At 42.2% G+C, this 22,318-nt stretch overlaps 1 protein-coding gene across 1 annotated transcript in view; it reads right to left on the reverse strand.

Annotated features, from left to right (window-relative positions):
• The window catches only part of LOC124616619 (sodium channel protein 60E-like), a 287,365-nt gene that overhangs the window by 246,009 nt on the left and 19,038 nt on the right, over positions 1-22,318 (reverse strand). Inside the window, exons 3-5 of the mRNA XM_047144943.1 lie at positions 16,584-16,767; positions 13,124-13,201; positions 3,827-3,968 (exon numbers count right to left, since the gene is read on the reverse strand). Of these exons, the coding sequence (XP_047000899.1) occupies positions 3,827-3,968; positions 13,124-13,201; positions 16,584-16,767 (404 nt within the window). The remainder of the gene's footprint in view (positions 1-3,826; positions 3,969-13,123; positions 13,202-16,583; positions 16,768-22,318) is intronic.

Below are 22,318 nucleotides of genomic sequence, written 5' to 3' on the forward strand. Positions count from 1 at the left end.
ACTGACAATCTGAAGTTCCTTTGGTCTTGGTACGTTAATCTTATTCTCACATATCTCTGATACTTGACAAAGTGTCTGTATGTTTATCTTCATGGCTATGTACAGGAATATGATAATCTTATTAGGCACTGACTGAAACTTGACTATAGATTGGTACAGACTAATGCAGGCTGGTACAGGCTGGTGCAGAAAAATGCAGACTGATGCAGACTAACGTAGACTGACTAATCGGAGGTCTGTACTCTCGTTACAATACCTCGAGCATTCAGGTATCACTGCGCGAGTGTGATCCGCGAGGAGAAAAGGTTCTACGTTAGCAACAATCTCATTGGCTGCATTACACATTAATACGCGGATCGGCGGAAGCAGAATTTGGTCCGTCTCTAAGACAGCGCCATCTCGTAGTGCGGAGACGGACGAGCGCTGCGCCTGCGCTGTTGTGCTTAGCGGGGCGCGCTCCAGTGGGAAAGTTGTGTACGCGTTGACTACGCGGAATTATGTACACAACAAACATTAATATGTGAAGCACATCTTCTTCATATTGACCGTCCTAGTGGCTCAGATGGCGTCCGATGATTGTGGACGAAGATCAATAAAGTGTCGAACTCAGGAGGGAACGAGTATGGAGGTTAACGTTGCAACACCCTGACTTTTCGAATGAAGTGGTATCTCTATGAGCGGACATAGTATTATACACACCAACTAAGTCAACACTGGGGGCAGTGGCTGATGGGGGCGACCGTAAAGGCATTTCTCATTTACAGTCGCTCCCATCAACCATCGCGCAAATATTACGGCACAGGACGCCGTGGAATCCTGAGATAGGTAAAGAAAACAGTAAATAAATTTTTAATGAATTCATAATGATTTTACCTGACACAGCGAAGATTTATATTTTATGAATAGAAGTCCGGCAGTCATCTGTACTTCGGTTTTTATTATCCACGCGTATTTCGGAGCGAAAGGTCCATAATCAGTGTTTACAAGTTTCACTTGAACTTTCTCGCTCTCTTAGAGATTTAACAGCCCATATGATAAAAGTTCGCCTGCATCAGTTTGTTGTAGCGATATATTTGCAATGAAAATCAAACTACGTAGAGGAATTTCACCAGGGACTGACAGTGAAGAAGATATTCACAACATGCCGATGTGACTGCTTCACCATGTAACACTTTAGCTAGATTACGTTTATCCCTTAACACTGTGGAACAATGATGGCCCGACTCAGTTAGTCCTATTGCGAATTTTCTGACTTACCGAGCGATAAATCTCAACAGACTTCACTTAATGATCACGACAATAAATCGGCGATTGACTTTATATAGGGCCAGATTCAATAACATAACATCTGCGCGGTCAAATGTAACTGATGATATGTGTGGGTATTCTATGTAGGCAGCAGGCGCTTCCCTGATTCCGTTACACGCAAGTTGTAAACGCTCTAACAAAAACTCTCAGTCAACTTGGCAACAGGTTGCGCTGCAACTTTCATTAACTTCTCACGTTTGGCTGTGACTCGCCGCTAGTTAATCCTTAGCCCCAATGGTTTCTGCCTGAAACAACCACTTTAATAATTTCTTTTGGAAGCAGCAATGCCTTTCGCATGAAATCATCGGTGTATTGCAAGACAGAGACTTCTAGCGGCAGACTGATGTGCTTCTACGAACGTAGTGCATTGTAGCAGTCAGTCGACGCGGAAATTGCGCTCTGTAATTGTAGGAGAGTCTGACCTGCAGTTCTTTTAATAGTGGCCATATTTAGGAGGTCATTGGTAGTGAAAGTAAATATATGTAAATTAACGTAAGGTAAATTTGGGTTCGTACTACTGCTTTTATGAGTATTATGGAATTGAAAACACTGGGGCAGAATCTAGTTCTGATACAAAATTTATTAAATTTTAAATTCATTTTTGCTTGTTATTTAGGACTATAATTCGTTTTTGGCTTTATGAGTTCATGGACGTTTAGAGATGTGCAATTTTGTTTACGAAAAATGTGAATTTGCCTTCAAGTACGATTGGTTCAAGTCTGCATGTCTCAGTGGTTCGATAGTGAAACAACATCCTTACAAGGGAACCTCCCCATCGAACCCCCCCCCCCCCCCCCCCCACTCTCCCCACCTCCTCCCCCGCCCTCGGATTTAGTTATAAGTTGACACAGTGGATAGGCCTTGAAAAACTGAACACAGATCAGTCGAGAAAACAGGAAGAAGTTATGTGAAACTATGAAAAAAAAGCAAAATATACAAACTGAGTGGTCCATGTGTAATATAAACAACATAAAGGATAGTGTTAGTGTGAGCTAAGGAGCGACATGGTCCCGTGGTTAGCGTGAGCAACTGCGGAACGAGAAGTCCTTGGTTCAAGTCTTCCCTCGAGTGAAAAGTTTACTTTCTTTATTTTCGCATAGTTATGATCTGTCCGTTCGTTCATTTACGTCTCTGTTCACTGTAATAAGTTTAGTGTCTGTGTTTTGCGACCGCACCGCAAAACCGTGCGATTAGTAGACGAAAGGATGTGCCTCTCCAATGGGAACCGAAAACATTTGATCGCAAGGTCATAGGTCAACCGATTCCTCACAGGAAAACACGTCTGATATATTCTATACGCCACTGGTGACGGCATGTGCGTCACATGACAGGAATATGTTGTCGACCCACCTAACTTGTACACTTGGCGAATGGGTAAAAGGATTCTTCTACCTTGCCCGATTTAGGTTTTCTTGTGGATGTGATAATCACTTCCAAAAAAGTGATGAAAACATAAGAGCTTGTCACGTAAACTGAAAACAAAAAATTAAACTTTTCACTCGAGGGAAGACTTGAACGAAGAACCTCTCGTTCCGCAGCTGCTCACGCTAACCACGGGACAACAGCGCTCCAGAGCTCAGACTGTCCTTGATGTTGCCTATATTGTGCATGGACTAAGTTTGTGTATTTTGCTTATTTTTTCATAGTTCCACACAACTTCTTCCTGTTTTCTCGATTGATATGTGTTCAGTTTTTCAAGGCCTATCCACTGTGCCAACTTATAACTAAATCTGAGGGGGGTGGGATGGGAAGGTTCCCTTGTTAGCACAACTTATTGCCAATTTTTCATGTTATATTCATTGCTTACTACGATAATAAAGATTAATTTCGTGAAGAATTTTCAATTTATACTCCAAAATGCTACGGCATCCTTAAAACCAATTGTCTGTTTACTTTTTGCCAATTTCGTCTAGTATTAAGTACTTACTATGACAATAAAGGTTAATTATGTAAAAAAATTAAAATTATATTTTTTCACAGCGTTTGGGCTCAAGGATTAAAACTAGCTACATTCATGCCACTACTGCAGATCTACCCGAGCACCGAGTGTGACACTTTCAAGAGGCGTCGAGCGCAATTAACATCAGTACAATCAACGACGAGAGACCACAGTCGACAAAGGCTTAGCAACAGGTTAGTAAAGCAACAGACGGGGGTCGTTAAACCATAAGCTTCTCTTCTCTTCCATTTACTACCAATTTTTGCAAACTGCTGCTGCACGTAGTTATACTACAAATAACAATGCTAAATAGGCTTAAATCAGTCAATACCTAATTATAATATCGATGGAACATTAACTATCAAGTAAAATAGTAATGCAAACGTTATTGCTACTACAGCTACATCGATATTAATATAATAATTCACTGTAGTAAGCAAAAATCTTTTTGACGTTGACATTCACAACCACGACCTCTGATCCAGTATGGATAAAATCAATCTTTAGTAAGCCATAACTAAATAACATCTTTCTTAACACTTTAGAACGTCTGTTTTACGTGATATTGGTCCACCTTACCATATTATATACATTCTCCCAGTAGTCCAGTGTAATGAGCTGAAATGTTGTGAGCATGGACCAGAGGAAGTTGTCGAAACTCGTGTAACCATGGTTAGGGTTTTCGCCGACTTGAACACAGAAGTATCCTGTCGGACAGTGCCTGAAAAAGCAGAATACAAATGGATTCAGACGTTAGATCACATATATCATTGGATATTGCTAAAAATGTCATTTTGTGTAAGCGTGTATTAGGAAATTAAACATTCTCGTACACTTTTGATTATTTTTTCCCTGAGTTTGGATTAGTAAAATTATTTAAAAAATGTTCAATGTATGTGAATTCCTAGGGACCAAACCACTGAGATCATCGGTCCCTAGACTTACACACTACTTACACTAACTTATGCTAAGAACCACAGACCCGCCCATGCCCGAGAGAGGACTCGAACCTCCGGCGAGAGGGGGAAAATTATTTCAAAAGGCTTAGTGTTCGTGTTAAAAACCTGGAAAAGCATTCGAACTGTTTCACTGAAGCAAAGGAGACTTACCTTCCATGATAAGCACAAACATTACTGTGCAACACTTATGCCGCGTCCTACGGAAACGACAGAAGCGACCGACAGCGCGCGACAGCTTCAGGCGACAAAACGCAACCGCAGGTTTTGTTACGGAAGTGTCCTGCGTGAGCGACATCTGTGTCGCTGTCTGTCTCCCGCTGCAACTGGCGACGTTTGAATTCAGACGTGTTTGAATCTTGTCGCTGCAGCAAGCGCGACAGAGAGCGACAGCCACGTGTGATCTCGGCAGAGCAGTGGAGCGGACGCGACGGCAGCTACGAAATAGTTATCATCCGGTTTTAAGAAAACTACTTTGTGAAAAAATTTGATTATCCTGCATCTTACAGCTTGATATCTTTAAACGATAAAGGTCTGAATTTGCAGAGGTAAAATCACACTGCGTAGACTTTCCTTATAGTTCATTTATGGCCATACATTGTTGCGTATGAAATGTAACCAATGTGTCTAAATTGGATATATTAGTTGTTATATCGGCGGACGGGTCGCTCGCGGCGCGGCCGAACCTTTCCTACGCTTCGGGAATTAAGTGGTCGTAAAAATCGTCGTATAAAGATATCGAACCGACGATTTTTTGAAATGACAGCACGCAGAAAGGATTATTTTATCGTATGATCAACTCTCGTTACGTTCTTGTAAACGAGTGAGCAGAGTGAAAACAAGACTCCGTATAAATTACACCATGAGGTTTTGTCCGAATTTTCATAGCCAAATAAATGCAGAGCAACAGTTGAACAGGGTATCAAAGTGATCAGCATGAGGGTAATTAACGAAAACTTAATTAATAAGCTGAGGAAAAATTAAAATATTTCACGAAAAGCTGCTGCCAAGCTATGTAAATGTAGCGTCAAAAGTTTGATCTGTTCAAGGCCTAGCTATTTTGCACGTAAAAAGATACACTGGTGCGATATTTAAATTTCAAAAAGATTTCTTTCGATTCAAGTATATTAGGAAAGCAAAACTAGGAGTCAGTAAGATCATGCTTTCTGAATAAAACTTGAAATAAAAAATTAAAGAAATCAGTCAAATATTTTATTAAATGATTTGTGTAAAAGAAATAAGTAGATCAGAGAAACATTCTATGTGCCTTTGAATGATGCTCGAAATCAAGAGGAAAATGAGGTGCACCAAACGTTTTCCTAATATTTTCTATTTCATACTTTTAGACAAATCATTACACAAAATATCTGACTTTCTTTTCAAAAATTTTGTATGATTTCCTTTTACAGACTATTTAGATTAACTGAAACGCTTGGCCTTAAAACTGAGTGCTGGTGAATTACATTCGTAACATCAAATATCTGTAAAATTTCATGGTTCATTATAATTTATTAGGAATTTAATGTGTGTGAAATACTGGGATACGTGTGTATACACTTATAGATCAAGTTCTTTCACAAGTCCTTAAAAAACATACTTAGCGATGCAGTGTAAATAGTATGCTTAAAACCTAGTATAGAGAATTGTAATTGAGTTGGTTAAAATATAAGTAGTATTTGGTATCACACACATGCATAATACATGGCGGGTATTCACGTTCTGTAACGCTACCGCTACACCACAACAAGCAGCCGAGTTTGGTCGTCAAACTGTATGTTTGCGTATCTTATACACTGAAGAGACAAGGAAAGTGGTACACCTACCTAATATCGTGTAGGGCACCCACGAGCAAGTAGAAGTGCCGCAACACGACGTGGCATGGACTCGACTAATGTCTGAAGTTGTGCTGGAGGGAGCTGAACCATCAATTCTGCAGGGCTGTCCATAAATCCGGAAGATTGCGACGGGGTAGGGATGTCTTCTGAACCGAAGGTATCCCAGATATGCTCAATAATGTTCCTATCAGGGAAGTTTGGTGGCCAGTGGAAGTGTTTAAACTCAGAAGAGTGTTCCACGAGCCACTCTAGCAATTCTGGACGTGTGGGGTGTCGCATTGTCCTGCTGGTATTGCCTTAGCTTGTCGGAATGCACAATAGAGACGAATGGATGCAGGTGATCAGACAGAATGCTTACGTATGTGTCACCTGTCAGTCGTATCTAGACGTATCAGGGGTCAAACATCACTCCAACTACACATGCCCCACGCCATTACAGTCCCTTGCCGACATGCAGTGTCCATGGATTCATGAGGTTGATGAGGTTGTCTCCATACCCGTACACGTCCGTCATATACAATTTGAAATGAGACTCGTCTGACCAGGCAACATGTATCCAGTCATCAGTAGTCGAATGTCGATGCTGACGGGCCCAAGCGAGGCGTAAAGCCTTATGTCGTGCAGTCATAAAGGGTACACGAATGGGCCTTCGACTTCGAAAGCACACGTCGATGATGTTTCGTTGAATGGTTCGCACGTTGATACTTGTTGTGGTCCACCATTGAAGTCTGCAGCAATTTGCAGAAGGGTGGCACATGTGTCACATTGAACGATTCTCTTCAGCAGTCGCTGGTCTCGTTCTAGCAGGATAATCCGGGCACAGCGATGTCGGAGATTTGATGTTTTGTCGGATTCCTGATATTCACGGTACACTCGTGAAATGAACATTATTGAGCATATTTGGGATACCCTGCAATGTGCTATTCAGACACCACCTCGTACTTTTACGGATTTATGGACAGCCCTGCAGGATTCATGGTATCAGTTCCCTCCGGTACCATTTCAAACATTAGTCGAAACCAAGGCACGTCGTGTTATGGCACTTCTGATGCTCGCGGTGGTCTTACTCCATATTAGGCAGGTGTACCAGTTTCTTTGACTCTTCAGTGTATCAGTGTAATTAACATGTGTAATAATTACCATGTGGCGCAAAACAGCAGATAACAGGAGGATGACCGTGGAACGTTTAGAAATACGCAGTAAACGTATTGACTGTTTAAATAAAAAAAGTACCGTGAAGATGGTATTCGCTTCATATATATCGGCGAAACATGCATTCACAGTTCACATATTACTCGCAGTTGAGTAGACAGACGGATCAAGGGAGTAAAGGCGCCAATCTCAAACAGACAACGTGTCATTACATTCCAGTTCGGAAGTGGGTACGCTACACAGAATCGACTTTCTTGAAATTGGTGACAGATAAAGACCTCCTCCCAAGTGCGATATATTAGCTAAATTTCATATGCAACAGCAAATGATGTAATATGCATCTATCGCAAAATCATACGACCCCTATTTTTCATCGCAATCTTTTCATATTTGGTGCAGTTTGTTACATAAATGCAAAGCATCACAGTAACTACGAGCATTAACGATATGATGGGCAGTTCATCGTGATGCTGACATGTAAAGATGTAAGTTAAGGCAAAAATGAATTCTTTCCACCGAAGAGTTTCCGTAAAATCGTTTGAGGAGATTTGCAGTGTGTGCTCCTGTCAGCGCTGAAAGCGAGCAGACAACGTCTCATATCGGCTCGGCATTTTCCCGCCCGTAACCCCCACCACTGCCGCTCTTCCCACGCTTGCCCTGCCGACTGTGCATCTACGGGCTACGTTACTCTGCGCGTACTTTTTTTTCTAGCTGTTTTTTTTTTGTGACATGACACTGTGACAACAGCATGCGTTCAGTCGCGAGCCGTGAGAAAGGCTTCTCACAGCAGAAAACAGGAATATAAGGGATAGGAGAACTGAAGTACCCCTCCTGGTTAAATCTTAGAAACACGTTTCTATCTTCTGTACATTTTTACACCCCATCTGTGCCTGCGCCCTTAGCGGAGCCTATCTTATCACTCCCTCGCACCGGTCCTGCTCTAAACTTACTATCGTTTCATTCAGATGGTTTCGCAAAGTTAACCGACCAGTGAAGAGCGATATATCGTTCGACTTCTACGATATATTTGGGATCATCCAGAAATCTTTGTGAAATTTAGGTCACCACCCACATCGTCTGAAAGTTCGTCTCATCTATATGCAATTATTATTGAGCGTTTAAATGAGAATGGTGACGTCATAAACAACGTAGTATTTTTTCTCGGTAACGGTTTGGTCGCATTTTGGACACAACCAACTTGTGTTCTTCTAGGGAAGTAGGACGTCATGGTCCTAAAGTGAAACTGTGTTGGTGATAATGACTGATCACATTATTGTATTTTTTTTCACGAAGAAGAGGAAGGAAGTGTTAATATTATCAGTTACATTGACATGTGCAAGTGAATGCTTCACCACAACCTGCTGGCTGTCAACTAACATTCGTTTTCCAACAAACTGGTGAACCACGACACTGCACTCAAGGGTTACCGGGCTTTTCCGAACAAAATCAGGATTTTTACGTAACCTATAAAAGTACACATGGCTTAAAAAAAGAAATTAGTTTCATTTGCGCGTTTTTTAACGTCAGTTTCGTCTCAACGAGAAACACTGAATGTGAGGGGCACACACTACAGTGAGTGTCATGATCATGTTTTCGAAATCACGAGTAAATTGTACCCCATTAACTTGCAACTTAGTTTTCAACTTTTGTTTCTTTTCCTGCACCGACACTTCTTTAATTTCGCTATCTGATGACGAATCCATATTTGTAAAAAATTTTCATGAAGAAACCACACAGCACGACTTAATTGTTCTTGTAGAGAATGACTAAGCGCTGTTATGATCGACTTCTGATTCGCTCGCTACTCGAAAACAACGGCTGGTGAGTCAGGTTTGCCAACGAAATTCTGAATAAAACTAATAGCGGGATTTTAAATTGCAGCAACTTTTAGAAGATTGCCTCTCAGTTTCCAACTCATAATGAACAGTTTAAAATGGAGACCATTAAATTATACGAAACATTATCGGTTTTTGTGTGATGAGGACTCTTACTTATCCCGACTAGGTTGAACCGGAAGTCTGGTTTTCAACTGAAAATTTGGGACAATCCTCTTAAATCGGAACACGTTGCAGTCCTGGCTATGGTGATAAGGATCTCTAAAACGTTTACAGATTGTATCTCCTTTCGTTTTCACAACAGCTACTAAATAACACCAAAAGCCAATTTCAAAAGAAGATCTATAGGTAGCATATTTAGCCGCTAACGTTACATTTCCTTACGCTTTATCACAACATACCGTACTTGTTTGTAGAGAGGTCTTCGCTTCGATGTACGCGTAATGTTTTTTGTGTTTTCAGTTCCGAACTTCAACAGCTTAACAGTTTTCGCGTGCGCACAGTCTACAGCGTTTATGAGATCCCGTGACGAAACAATGACGTTGCGTGACGCCACAAGTCCTGACAGTTTTTATTCTTGATTGACTTTTAGATCGGATTTGCGGGCACCAAGTTCGTTCACTTTCACCCTAAGCCCATGTTCCAAATTTCAGCCTCACTGAATTCACACTCTGCTGTATTCAGACTCGTTGTACGCTATACACTATGTGATCAAAAGTATCCGAACACTCCCAAAAACATACTTTTTCATATTAGTTGCATTGTGCTGCCACCTACTGCCACGTACCCCATATCAGCGACCTCAGTAGCCATTAGAGACCGTGATGGAGCAGAATGTGGCGCTCCGCAGAACTCACGGACTTCGAACGTGGTCAGGTCAGGTATCACTTGTGACATACGTCTGTATGCGAGATCTCCACACTCCTAAACATCCATAGGTGCACTGTATCCTATGTGATAGTGAAGTGGAAACGTGAAAGGAAACGTACAGCACAAAAGCGTACAGGCCGACCTCGTCTGTTGACTGACAGAGACCGTCGACAGTTGAAGAGGGTCGTAATGTGTAATAGGCAGACATCTAACCAGACCATCACACAGGATTTCCAAACTGCATCAGGATCCACTGTAAGTACCATGACAGTTATGCAGGAGGTTCGAAAACTTGGATTTCAGAGTCGAGCGGCTGCTCATAAGCCACACATCACGCCGGTAAATGCCAAACGAAGCCTCGCTTGGTGTAAGGAGCGTAAACATTGGACGATGTAACAGTGTAAAAACGTTGTGTTGAGTGACAAATAACGGTACACAATGTGGCGATCCGATGGTAGGGTTTGGGTATGGTGAATGCGTGGTGAACGTCATCTGCCAGTGTGTGTATTGCCAACAGTAAAATTCGGAGGCTATAGTGTTATGGAGTGGTCGTGTTTCTGATGGAGGGGGCTAGCTCCCTTTGTTGTTTTGCGTGGGACTATCACGGCACAGGCGTACAATGATGTTTTAAGCACCTTCTTGCTTCCCACTGTTGAAGAGCAATTCAGGGATGGCCATTGCACCTTTCAACACGATTGAGCACCTGTTCAAAAAGCACGGCCTGTGTTCCAGCACCTGATTGACGTATGCCTGCGAGAGTGGAAGCTGTCATCAAGGCTAAGGGTGAGCCAACACCATACTGAATTCCAGCATTACCGATGGAGGGCGCTACGAACTTGCAAGTCATTTTCAGCCAGGTGTCCGAATACTTTGATAACATAGTGTAGTTATTCACTAGAAAATAAAACCCGCAATAACTCAGACACAATATATCAGAAACATAAACTTGCTGAAAACACACTTTCTTACACAAACACCACAGACATGCAAGTAAATAACGGCACTTTGTGTGACCTTATTTCTTCTTATCATTTATGGTGCCGCTTATATTACCGTATTCTAATGCAGTCTAGCTAGTCATTTATAAACTAAACATGCGCTTCCAACAGGAAATATGCTAGCTAATGCCAGAAATAGTGCCAAAATATTAATATTAAAAGTCGATTAATTACGCATCAAAGAGAAAGAGGAATACATAGACAGGGGATCAGCCGCTTTGTTCATTGCTTTTAGTTGTAAGCAGCAGAAGATGCAAAACTGGAGATTGGTAGGACACCCTTAGACTGAACGAACAGAGCCTTTGGGGGGACCATAAGTAGTACTAGTAGTAGCAGTAGTAGTAATAGTAGGCCTAGTTTTATTCATCCGTAGACTACTTCCTTTATTGGAAGTAGAAGCCAAGTTCGGAAACGTCTAATACATGGAGCTAATTGGCATTTCAAGGTGCAACTAACTACTACCTATTCCAAAAAATTCGATCTCGACAGTTCCAGAAACATTGGATGTCATTTTTTTGGATCCGTGTAGGACATATTCGAAATGCGTCCTGATAGTCTAAATTCTGTAATCCATTTTTGAGAAATGTAATTTATTTTTGGGGCGGCTCCGCCTCGTAGTCTTTAAGTACAAACCTCCACTGGGCTACGCTTTGCGAGACGTTCTGGAACAGACGTTTGCAGACACTGGTCAGGCAGATGTGTCATTCCGTGAGATACTATGTCACCGACATTACGTCCTTGGATTTCTGTCTAAGGGGATTTCGCAAAGCTAAGATTTTCCAAACGTCTTTAAACGATGTCCATTATTTTAAGACGCAAAATCATTGATAGCAACGTCATCGTTGGTGCAGACGTATTGCATTTATTGTGGATGAAGGTGGAATTCAGATTATTAATTGTGCTTACCGTTAAGGGAGCACGTATTCAAATATACTAAAAGAGTTGATGATTTTGTTAATCACGAAGACACAAACTTCGCACGTGTAACTTCCGATGTGATAATATGTTGAAGCTTTAAAACACTTTCGTCCTAATGGGTGATGAGTAACACCACCAGCCTTGATTATCCTGCCGTTCACTTTCGCACGGACTGGCAAAGGTTATTTGCAAGTCTTGCCACTACGTGTCGTGGATGTCGGCTAAATCCGTGGGTACCATTCATGATGTTACACGCGTTGTTCCACATATTCCGAATGGGATTTAAATGCGAGATTGTGTAGACAGATCCAGATTTGTAATTGCTCCTCAATCTTAAATCACAGTTTCAATCAGAAGCGCACGAAAATTTGGAAGTATACGATTTTCTAGATATTTGGAGTAGCCAGACAACACATGGTTCCGGAAGAAAGGCGCGGGTTTCTCAGGAGGATGTTGTCACCTCAAAACGTGAACGAATTACCGTATATTTATTACCTCTGAGGATGACCCCAATAGTAGAAGATAAAACATCATACAGGAAATAAGCACTGGAGTATGATCAACCCCTTCCCCCCTCCCCCCCCCCCCCTCAAAAAAAAAAAAAGAAAAAACAGCGTGAGCTAGTTAGGTGTCTCTTTGTCCTACATGTTTCCTTTTTTTTTTTTTATCAGTCATGAGTCTTCTGACGCGTTTGATGCGGCCTGCTACTAATTCCTATCCTGTGCCAACCTCTTCACCTCAGAGTAGCACATGCAACCTATGTCCTCAGTTATTTGCTGGATGTATTCCAGTCTCTGTCTTCTGCAGCTCCCCATAGTACCATGGTGGTAATTCCCTGATGTCTAACACCTGTCCTATTATTCTGTTACTTCTTCCCGTCAGCGTTTCCGTCGTGTTCCTTTTTTCGCAGATTCTGCAGAGAACTTCCTCATTCCATATCTTATCAGCCCACCAACAATTTTCTGTAACACCGCATCTCAAACGCTTCGATTCTCTTCTGTTCCTGTTTTCCCACTCTTGATGATTCACAACCACACAGTGCTTTGTTACAAACGCACATGCTCAGAAATTTCTTCCTCAAGTTAAGACCTGTGATAGCAGCAGTCTTCTCCTGACCAGGAACAGTCCGTTTCCCTACGCTAGTTCCTTTTTATTTCCTCCTTCCTTCATTCGTGCAGTATCAGGAATTAAATCATCAGAAATTCCAGAAGTGTGTTTTTTTAGTTTGTTAGCGAATAAAAAAAACTTTTCTTATGTCACGCACTAAATTTCCAGGCAGACTTAAAACTGCCGAGAAAATCTGACCACCTACCTCGCACCAGTCGTGTTGCCACATATGACAGGATCGTCCTCTTCGTTGTACAACCAGTTGTCCTCGTTTCTTATCCACCTACAACACACATGTATTATGTTACACACAAATGGAGAAGTAAGTCACTTACGATATTAGTAGTAGTACCACTGATTTCTTCTATACTCAGAGTAATATTAGAATTAAGCATGAGTTCTATTTATATCATACGTCTGTGCTGGTTCAAGTAAACACTCGAAATTGTAGTGAGATAGTAAGATACACGTTTTGCATTAGAGACGAATATGCGAATAATAAAAAAGTATCATTTTCTATTGCAAAAAGTAAATATAATAACTTAAAACATTCAATCTTTGAGGTTGTTTTGTATAAGATGTCTAAGTAAGAAGTAAGGTATTGTAATTGGGTGTACTAATTGTGTGAAAGACAAGGAAGAATAAGAAGCGGACATAAATGGTACCTGTCGTCAATATTTAAAGTTAAATGTAGTGCAGAAGTGTCCTCGCTAGAATTATAAAGTCAGAGCTAAGTTACTGGTTTGCTTAGAAGAAATGAAGACTCCCGTAACTCACGACGTGTGGTCTCTCAGACTGCGCGAGGATTTTCGAGCTCCTCTCCCAGGTCAACACTAGCGAATTGCTACTGTAAACGCTCCCCCCGCCCCCTCCTCCCACGCAATCCTCCTCAAATCGCCAACCCTACAATGTTTTATTGTCTGCTGCTTTAAGGCCTTGCTTGTTATTGATACGTGCTGGGTCTCCTAGACCGCGCCTGTTTTCTTCAGTGCAGCATAAAATGTCAGTGGGTGGAGGAAGAAGTGATATGGATCAAGAAACAGGCGGAAAAGAAGACGAATTTGTAACAACCAGAGATCACAATTCTGCTAGCGAACAATAGAATTCAGAGGAAGAACTTAAGGACAATGGTGACGAGGAGCTCTCTGTTTCTCCAACAAAATACTTAGTGTTACTTAAAATCAAATGAAGCGTGAGTGGTGGTAAAGAAAAGTGTAGATCAGAGCGTTTAATGTCAGTTTTTCAGACTTCCTTTTTGTGCCTATCGCGTACAATTTTTATGTGCAAGTTTAAACCCTGGAATTTAGATTTTTATGTGAAAATTTGCACTGTCCAGTAACATTAATGTGACCACCGCCTACGTTCCACGTCAGCGTACGATGACCACTCACAAATGGTAGGTGGCAGCACTAGCAGTGCAGGGCATATAAAGCGTGCCGGGGACGCGGAAAACAGTGAAGGAGGAAACGAAGCGCTTTATCTTACGTCCAAAATGGCCCGATCATTGGTTCTCCGACCGGGGTGGAAGCATTTCCGAAACTAGTAAGTTTGTTCGCATCCATTTTTTTTAATAGAACGCATAAACGAGCTGTTAGAGAACTGAATTTTATATTTGAAAAATTGTAGTATCTCTGTAGCACATACCCGGTCCAGTAACGTTAATGTTACCACCTGTCAGATGCTTGAATAACCACCTTGGCAGTGCGCACGTGCAGGGAAAAGAGTCATTGATGTTGAAGTATACCGTCCACGGAAAAATGGCGCCGTCTGAAATCGACGCCGAAGCAACTGTGGTGCACCATGGATCTTAGATGACAGGGGTGAACGACGGCTACGGAGATGTGTACGGGCGAACAGAAGTAGAACTGTTCCGAAAGTGACCTCCCAGGTGATCAAGGGGCTACCAACTGTATCTCCTCAACCACCGTTCAGCGAACATTGCTAAGTATGTGTCTCAGCGGCAGGCTCGTGGTTCATGCACCATGCCGACTGCTGTTCGTTGACGACGAAGACTGGAATTTGCAAGCCTGTACCATAACTGCAGGTCCACTGAGTGGCGACAGGTGTCTTTTACAGATGAGTCATGTTTGATGCCCCATCGGACAGATGGCCGATGGCGTGTAAAGCATGAAATATCTGAAAGCAAATACCCTACAACCGTCGTCGGAAGGGTCCATGCCAGAGGCATTCTCTGGGTGATCTCGTCACTCTGGAAGACACAATGGGTCAATTCAAACATGTATCACTTCTTGGGGACCATGTCCACTCCTACATGCAGCTTGTTTTTCCTCGGCACGATGGCATCTACCAGCAGGACAATGCAGCGTGTCACGCAGCTCGCAGTATGCGTGCTTGGTTCGAATGGCACCAGGGTAACTGTACCGTACTCCCGCGGCCACGCAAACATCCCTGGATTTAACTACAATCGAGAATCTGTGGGACCACGTAGATCAGGTTGTTCGCGCCATGGATCCGCAACTGAGAAACTTAGCGCAGCTGGCCACGGCTGTGCAATTGGCCTGTCTCCACAATCTTGTCGGTACCTTCGGAATCCTCAGTGACACTCTCCCTGCACGTGGGCACTACCAAAGGTGGTTATTTAGGCTTCTGACAGGTGGTCACATTAACGTTACTAGATTGTGAACGTGCTACAGATATAGTATAATTCAAAAAATAAATCAAATATAAAATTCAGTTCTTTAACAGCTCGTTTGTGTATTCTATTAAAAAAAACGCATAAAATTATGTGATTTTGTTTGAGAAAAAGTAAACTCCTGAAGGCTTTACGTAGTGCGATAAAATCGAGAAGGAGTATTTAAACAGCACTTAATTAATTGTAAAAGTTAACGTTAAAAAAACTGTAAGAACTGCAGCATGCAGCTACATGCCGTCACAGTTCGTTCTCAATGTTTCCTTGAGAGGAACTGCAACAAGGACTGTTAACCAGTAATTCCTCAAGGAAAACCCTGATTATGACATCGTCCTGCTCAACTGAGAGTGTCACACAGAACATAGGTGGATGAGGCAGTCAACAATATAATGTGACATATTACGATTATCATAACCTCTTCAATCCCTATGTAACATACATGCTACATCGAATTTTTTTTTCCTAGTTCAGGGAATAAACCAAACGTGGTGTGTACACCATATCCATTCACTGCATCACTTGTTTTCTGTCTTTGCATGTTACCATTAGGTCGCACCATATGTTTAAAAACGGTGATCATCGCAATGTTAGCACATCTTCGAAAATTAAAGGTAATTTTGGACAAGAATGCGTTTACACTCTGCTGTGACATGCTAATAGACCCTACATTATCGAATAAGTGATTTTTTATTTCATCACAACAGTAATGGGACTACATTTGGTAACATACTTTCACATTCAAATGAGATGACGTTGTTTTCATGACTGTTAGGTGTTTAATGTGAATATTCCGGGCATTGGACGTATTTTAATTATTTTCCAACATAAATAGTAAAATTTTTATGAATCGCATCAATTTTTTAATTTCAGTATTTCAATCTTATTTTGCACAAGCACATTGTTTGAGCAATAACAATGCATTCAAGAACAATTGTAACTTTGCACTCATAAAATCTAAGCTCAGGACTGAGGAGGACAAGTAACTGAGAGTAGCAAAGGCGTGCCTGCAACTTACTCGGTGAACTCGGCGTGCGTGACGTTGGTGGTGTTCATTCGGCTGACGCACTTGTTCCGCAGCTCTCCCATGTACACCTGCAGCGCGAACAGGGCAAACACCATCAGGCAGAAGATCGTCAGCGTCATGACTTCCGCCAGTTGCCTGAATGAGTGGAGGAGGGCGTTGATGATAGTCTTCAGGCCTGAAAACATGATTCCCACCGTCACTAAGAGTCAAGCAACGCAACAGAATAATTCTACAGGAACCCAAATTTTAAAGTACCACATTGCGTAATACAGAGGTTCTCAAACTGTTTGGCCTTGGGCCTGGCTTCTTTCACCATCTGACTTGCGGGAAGTCTCGTCGTTACCTTTTCTTAACACGTTTTTATTAGGTCGCTTTCTTGTCTCTCTCTGTTGCGTACATAATTTACAATTGATATTAAACTAACTTCCCGATGAGCTAGACGCTTGAAACTTTCAACACAGCTCAGAGCTGGATGACACTGCAATATTAATTCGCTTTCTTGAAGGGTGTGTGGCGGTGGGTATTTTCCGTTCCACTGCAATTCTCCCTTTCCCTGTTCCAGTCGCGAATGATTCGCGGCAAGGACAGTTGCTGGTAAGCCTCTATGTGAGCTTCTAATTCTTTTTCTCCACTGTCTTTCCGAGAGATATACGTAGGCGGAAACAATATATTCCTCGACTTAGATGAAAAGGACCTGAAATAAACCTGAAATTCACCGCATCTCTACTGAACTCTCATCAAGATATTTAGAATCGATTTAAATACTTCACAAACACAAGACTGAAAAGCAGAAAATAAATATTTACATAAAAAACTGTTCAATTTAACACATTTATAAAATGCAATAAAAAGGATAAAACAATTTCTCCTAGCACCTTACAGACTTCTAAAGCCATACAGATAGTCCAGAAAATTTGTGCTTGTGAATTTATGATAGCTAGGAGAATAGTTGGCCTACAGCCTTGTCGCAGTGGTAACACTTGTTCCCGTCAGATCACTGAAGTTAAGCGCTGTCAGGCCTGGCCTGCACTTGGATGGGTCACCGTCCGGGTTTGCCGAGTGCTGTTGCCAAGAGGTTGGCACTCATCCCTTGTGGGGCTAATTGAGTGATTGAGAAGTCGCAACACAAACTGACAACGGCCGGGAGAGCGGTGTGCAGACCACGTGCCCCACCATATCTGCAGTCGGTGATGCCTTAGGGCTTTGGATGACATGGCGGCCGGTATGATGTACGTCTCTTGACGTGACGGTGGTGGAGAGAGAGAGAGAGAGAGAGAAAGATATTCTTTATTACTCTGAGGCGGTTAGCGCTCAGGCAATTATTCTCAGTGTAGGAAGTCGTTGTTCTCGTTAAGAAGTAATTCATTAAGAGTTTTCATTCTTGTGAACTAGAAATCGACGCCATTGCGAGATTTTGAAGGAAATTGTATTATATATCTGTATATAAGCCAGTGAACAGATAATTCATGTTACGAGAAAAATTTCATTGATACAAAAGTCAATAAAATATTGTTCATTTCAAGAAGGTACGTGTTGGTTGCACAACTGATGTATACTTCAATTAAGATCTATTAATGAATACCAGCTCGAGAACATTTCCGACGGGAGCGTTCAGTTCTAATTAAATAGTTTGATGCTTTCTTCGGAAAAGGAGTTATTTCACGGATCATTTAAATCCACTAACATTGGACATTTCTAAGAACTGAAAACAAATCTGATTGCTGTGCAACAGAGCCCAGACGAATATTTCTCCGCAACTTTGATTAATACTTTCAGCTTCAATACAACGTCTGCAGCAGCTGGAGCAGATCGCTACAACAACGAAGGCGTGTAGTGTGAAAGAGGTTTGACACATCGCCCTGTATCAAGCCAACGGTGTAGGTGTTCAACTCAAAAGAGCACACACAGTCGCTCATACATATAAAGACAGTCACAAGGTGGTGTGGGAAACGTATATATATATATATATATATATATATATATATATATATATATATATATATATATATATATATATATTCCTGGAAATTGAAATAAGAACACCGTGAATTCATTGTCCCAGGAAGAGGAAACTTTATTGACACATTCCTGGGGTCAGATACATCACATGATCACACTGACAGAACCACAGGCACATAGACACAGGCAACAGAGCATGCACAATGTCGGCACTAGTACAGTGTATATCCACCTTTCGCAGAATGCAGGCTGCTATTCTCCCGTGGAGACGATCGTAGAGATGCTGGATGTAGTCCTGTGGAACGGCTTGCCATGCCATTTCCACCTGGCGCCTCAGTTGGACCAGTGTTCGTGCTGGACGTGCAGACCGCGTGAGACGACGCTTCATCCAGTCCCAAACATGCTCAATGGGGGACAGATCCGGAGATCTTGCTGGCCAGGGTAGTTGACTTACACCTTCTAGAGCACGTTGGGTGGCACGGGATACATGCGGACGTGCATTGTCCTGTTGGAACAGCAAGTTCCCTTGCCGGTCTAGGAATGGTAGAACGATGGGTTCGATGACGGTTTGGATGTACCGTGCACTATTCAGTGTCCCCTCGACGATCACCAGTGGTGTACGGCCAGTGTAGGAGATCGCTCCCCACACCATGATGCCGGGTGTTGGCCCTGTGTGCCTCGGTCGTATGCAGTCCTGATTGTGGCGCTCACCTGCACGGCGCCAAACACGCATACGACCATCATTGGCACCAAGGCAGAAGCGACTCTCATCGCTGAAGACGACACGTCTCCATTCGTCCCTCCATTCACGCCTGTCGCGACATCACTGGAGGCGGGCTGCACGATGTTGGGGCGTGAGCGGAAGACGGCCTAACGGTGTGCGGGACCGTAGCCCAGCTTCATGGAGACGGTTGCGAATGGTCCTCGCCGATACCCCAGGAGCAACAGTGTCCCTAATTTGCTGGGAAGTGGCGGTGCGGTCCCCTACGGCACTGCGTAGGATCCTACGGTCTTGGCGTGCATCCGTGCGTCGCTGCGGTCCGGTCCCAGGTCGACGGGCACGTGCACCTTCCGCCGACCACTGGCGACAACATCGATGTACTGTGGAGACCTCACGCCCCACGTGTTGAGCAATTCGGCGGTACGTCCACCCGGCCTCCCGCATGCCCACTATACGCCCTCGCTCAAAGTCCGTCAACTGCACATACGGTTCACGTCCACGCTGTCGCGGCATGCTACCAGTGTTGAAGACTGCGATGGAGCTCCTTATGCCACGGCAAACTGGCTGACACTGACGGCGGCGGTGCACAAATGCTGCGCAGCTAGCGCCATTCGACGGCCAACACCGCGGTTCCTGGTGTGTCCGCTGTGCCGTGCGTGTGATCATTGCTTGTACAGCCCTCTCGCAGTGTCCGGAGCAAGTATGGTGGGTCTGACACACCGGTGTCAATGTGTTCTTTTTTCCATTTCCAGGAGTATATATATATATATATATATATATATATATATATATATATATATATATATATATATAGAGAGAGAGAGAGAGAGAGAGATAGAGATACTCAGTGTAAGTGCTCATCAGAGTTACTTTATACCGGTCGGTACCGTTGGGCCTTCAAGTACTGTTCGGACGGTGTCTTTTTATGAGAATATTTGTAAATTTAAAATGAAAAACGTGGGGCACATCCTGTTGATGATAGTAAGGAGTGCAGAGAGCAGCTGTCATTGAAAATTATCACGCAACAGTTCATATCATTTGCAATGTAGTAAAATTGTTACTGACTGAGGGGAATTATTCACGCATCAGTCGTATATTGCATACGCCTCATGTTTTCGTTTGAAATTTTACGAGTATTGTCATAACTATTAAAAACAAACAAGCACAATGTTTTGGACTATCTGTATGTTGTTAGGAATCGGTATGGTGCTAGGAGAAACTACTTTATACTTTTTAGTCCACTTTAAAAGAGTGTTATAGTAATAAGTTATTTATTTAAATAGTTATTTTACATGATGTTGCCAACGTCAGAGATGAATCTATGCGATTACAATATTTCATTCAATCATTACTCCACTTTCCAGATAGGGGAAACTCGGATAATAGCTGACAGCGGATTGTGTCGGCAAGAGCTGTTGCTATGTATACTCTGCCACTAGTGGCAGCAGCTATTGTGCCACTGCCATGTGAACTGTGGAAGAACGAGACCACTCATTCGATTTTGAATCGAAACTAGAGTGCATTTCAGACTGATAACAGGCTAATCTGTTCCTGGTGAGTTTTTCTGTGGGCGAACTTAACAGTGCAGTGCTGCGTTTTGATTGTAAGTATGTAAATTTACTTTTTATTGTACCTTTGGCTACAGCGGATATTATTCTCTATATTGTAGGCTGTGACAGTGTATATCCCCTCAGTAGCAATGGGGATGTTATACCGCCACCTGTATGTACAGGTTGTAGCGGAAAAAACACACAAAATAAAAATTTAAATCTTTATGTTCTTTATTTAAGAGGCAAAAATGGAGAAGCTAAGACGAAAATGAGATAAAAAACATAAAGGAAGGAATAGAAAATTTAACTTTTTAAAATGATAATCAGCGAAACAAATGCGAAATATTACTTCCAAGAAGTGCATTAAATGACAGATTTGAACTTTTACGGGATAACAAAGAGCTGGCCACGAAACATGTTTTAGGACATAATAAGTTTTTTCTAAGAGCATTCAGTGATGAACAGGATACAATATTGTACGACCAATCAAATCTTAGAAGAATGCAGCAGGGTTCCCGGGTTCGATTCCCGGCGGGTTCAGGGATTTTCTCTGCCTCGTGATGACTGGGTGTTGTGTGATGTCCTTAGGTTAGTTAGGTTTAAGTAGTTCTAAGTTCTAGGGACTGATGACCATAGATGTTGTGTACTATAGTGCTCAGAGCCATTTTTTTGAAGAATGCAGCAGTTAGACTCTTGAAGGCTCGACCCATGGGAATTGTGCACATAAAGAGATGAACAGTCTTTACTACATGCATGAAGTTTCGTTAAAGATTAGAATGATATTATGGTTTGAGCTTATTCTGTTCACAATTTAATAATTTTATTATGAATTTTTGTTAATTTGGGTCGAGTTTCTCCCGACATGGAAGCCTGCACGCACTTAAATTAAATGTTTTATGACACAATTAAAACTTGTTGTAACAAAATGGAAATTTTTATACGCTACAGCTCCGGTTAAACCTTTCAACAATTTAAACGACCATCTGCAAAGGATGGATAAAAATTTTAGAAACAAAGAAAGTCTATTTTATGGTATTCTTGTATTAAATAACAAAATATTCAACTATGTGTGAATTCCTAAGGGACCAAACTGCTGAGGTCATCGGTCCCTATACTTACACACTACTTTAATTAACTTATGCTAAGAACAAGACACACACCCATGCCCGAGGGAGGACTCGAATCTCCGTCGGGAGGGGCCGCGCAATCCGTGACATGGCGCCGCAAACTGCGCGGCCACTCCGCGCGGCTATTAAGTAACGTATCATAGAATTGTTTAATGTGAAGAACGTTCCTATACAACCTTTAGGATAAATTACAATTTCGAAAAAGCTTATCTACAACTACGTGATTACGTTACTACTCACAATAAAGTGCCTGGCAGAGGGTTCGACGAACCACTTTCAAGCTGTCTCTTAAACATTCCACTCACCAACGGCGCGCGGGAAAAACGACCGTTTGAATTTTTCTCTTATTTTATCTTGATGATCATTTCT

Source organism: Schistocerca americana, chromosome 5 (assembly GCF_021461395.2).
Source record: "Schistocerca americana isolate TAMUIC-IGC-003095 chromosome 5, iqSchAmer2.1, whole genome shotgun sequence".
NCBI classification, from domain to species: Eukaryota; Metazoa; Arthropoda; class Insecta; order Orthoptera; family Acrididae; genus Schistocerca; species Schistocerca americana.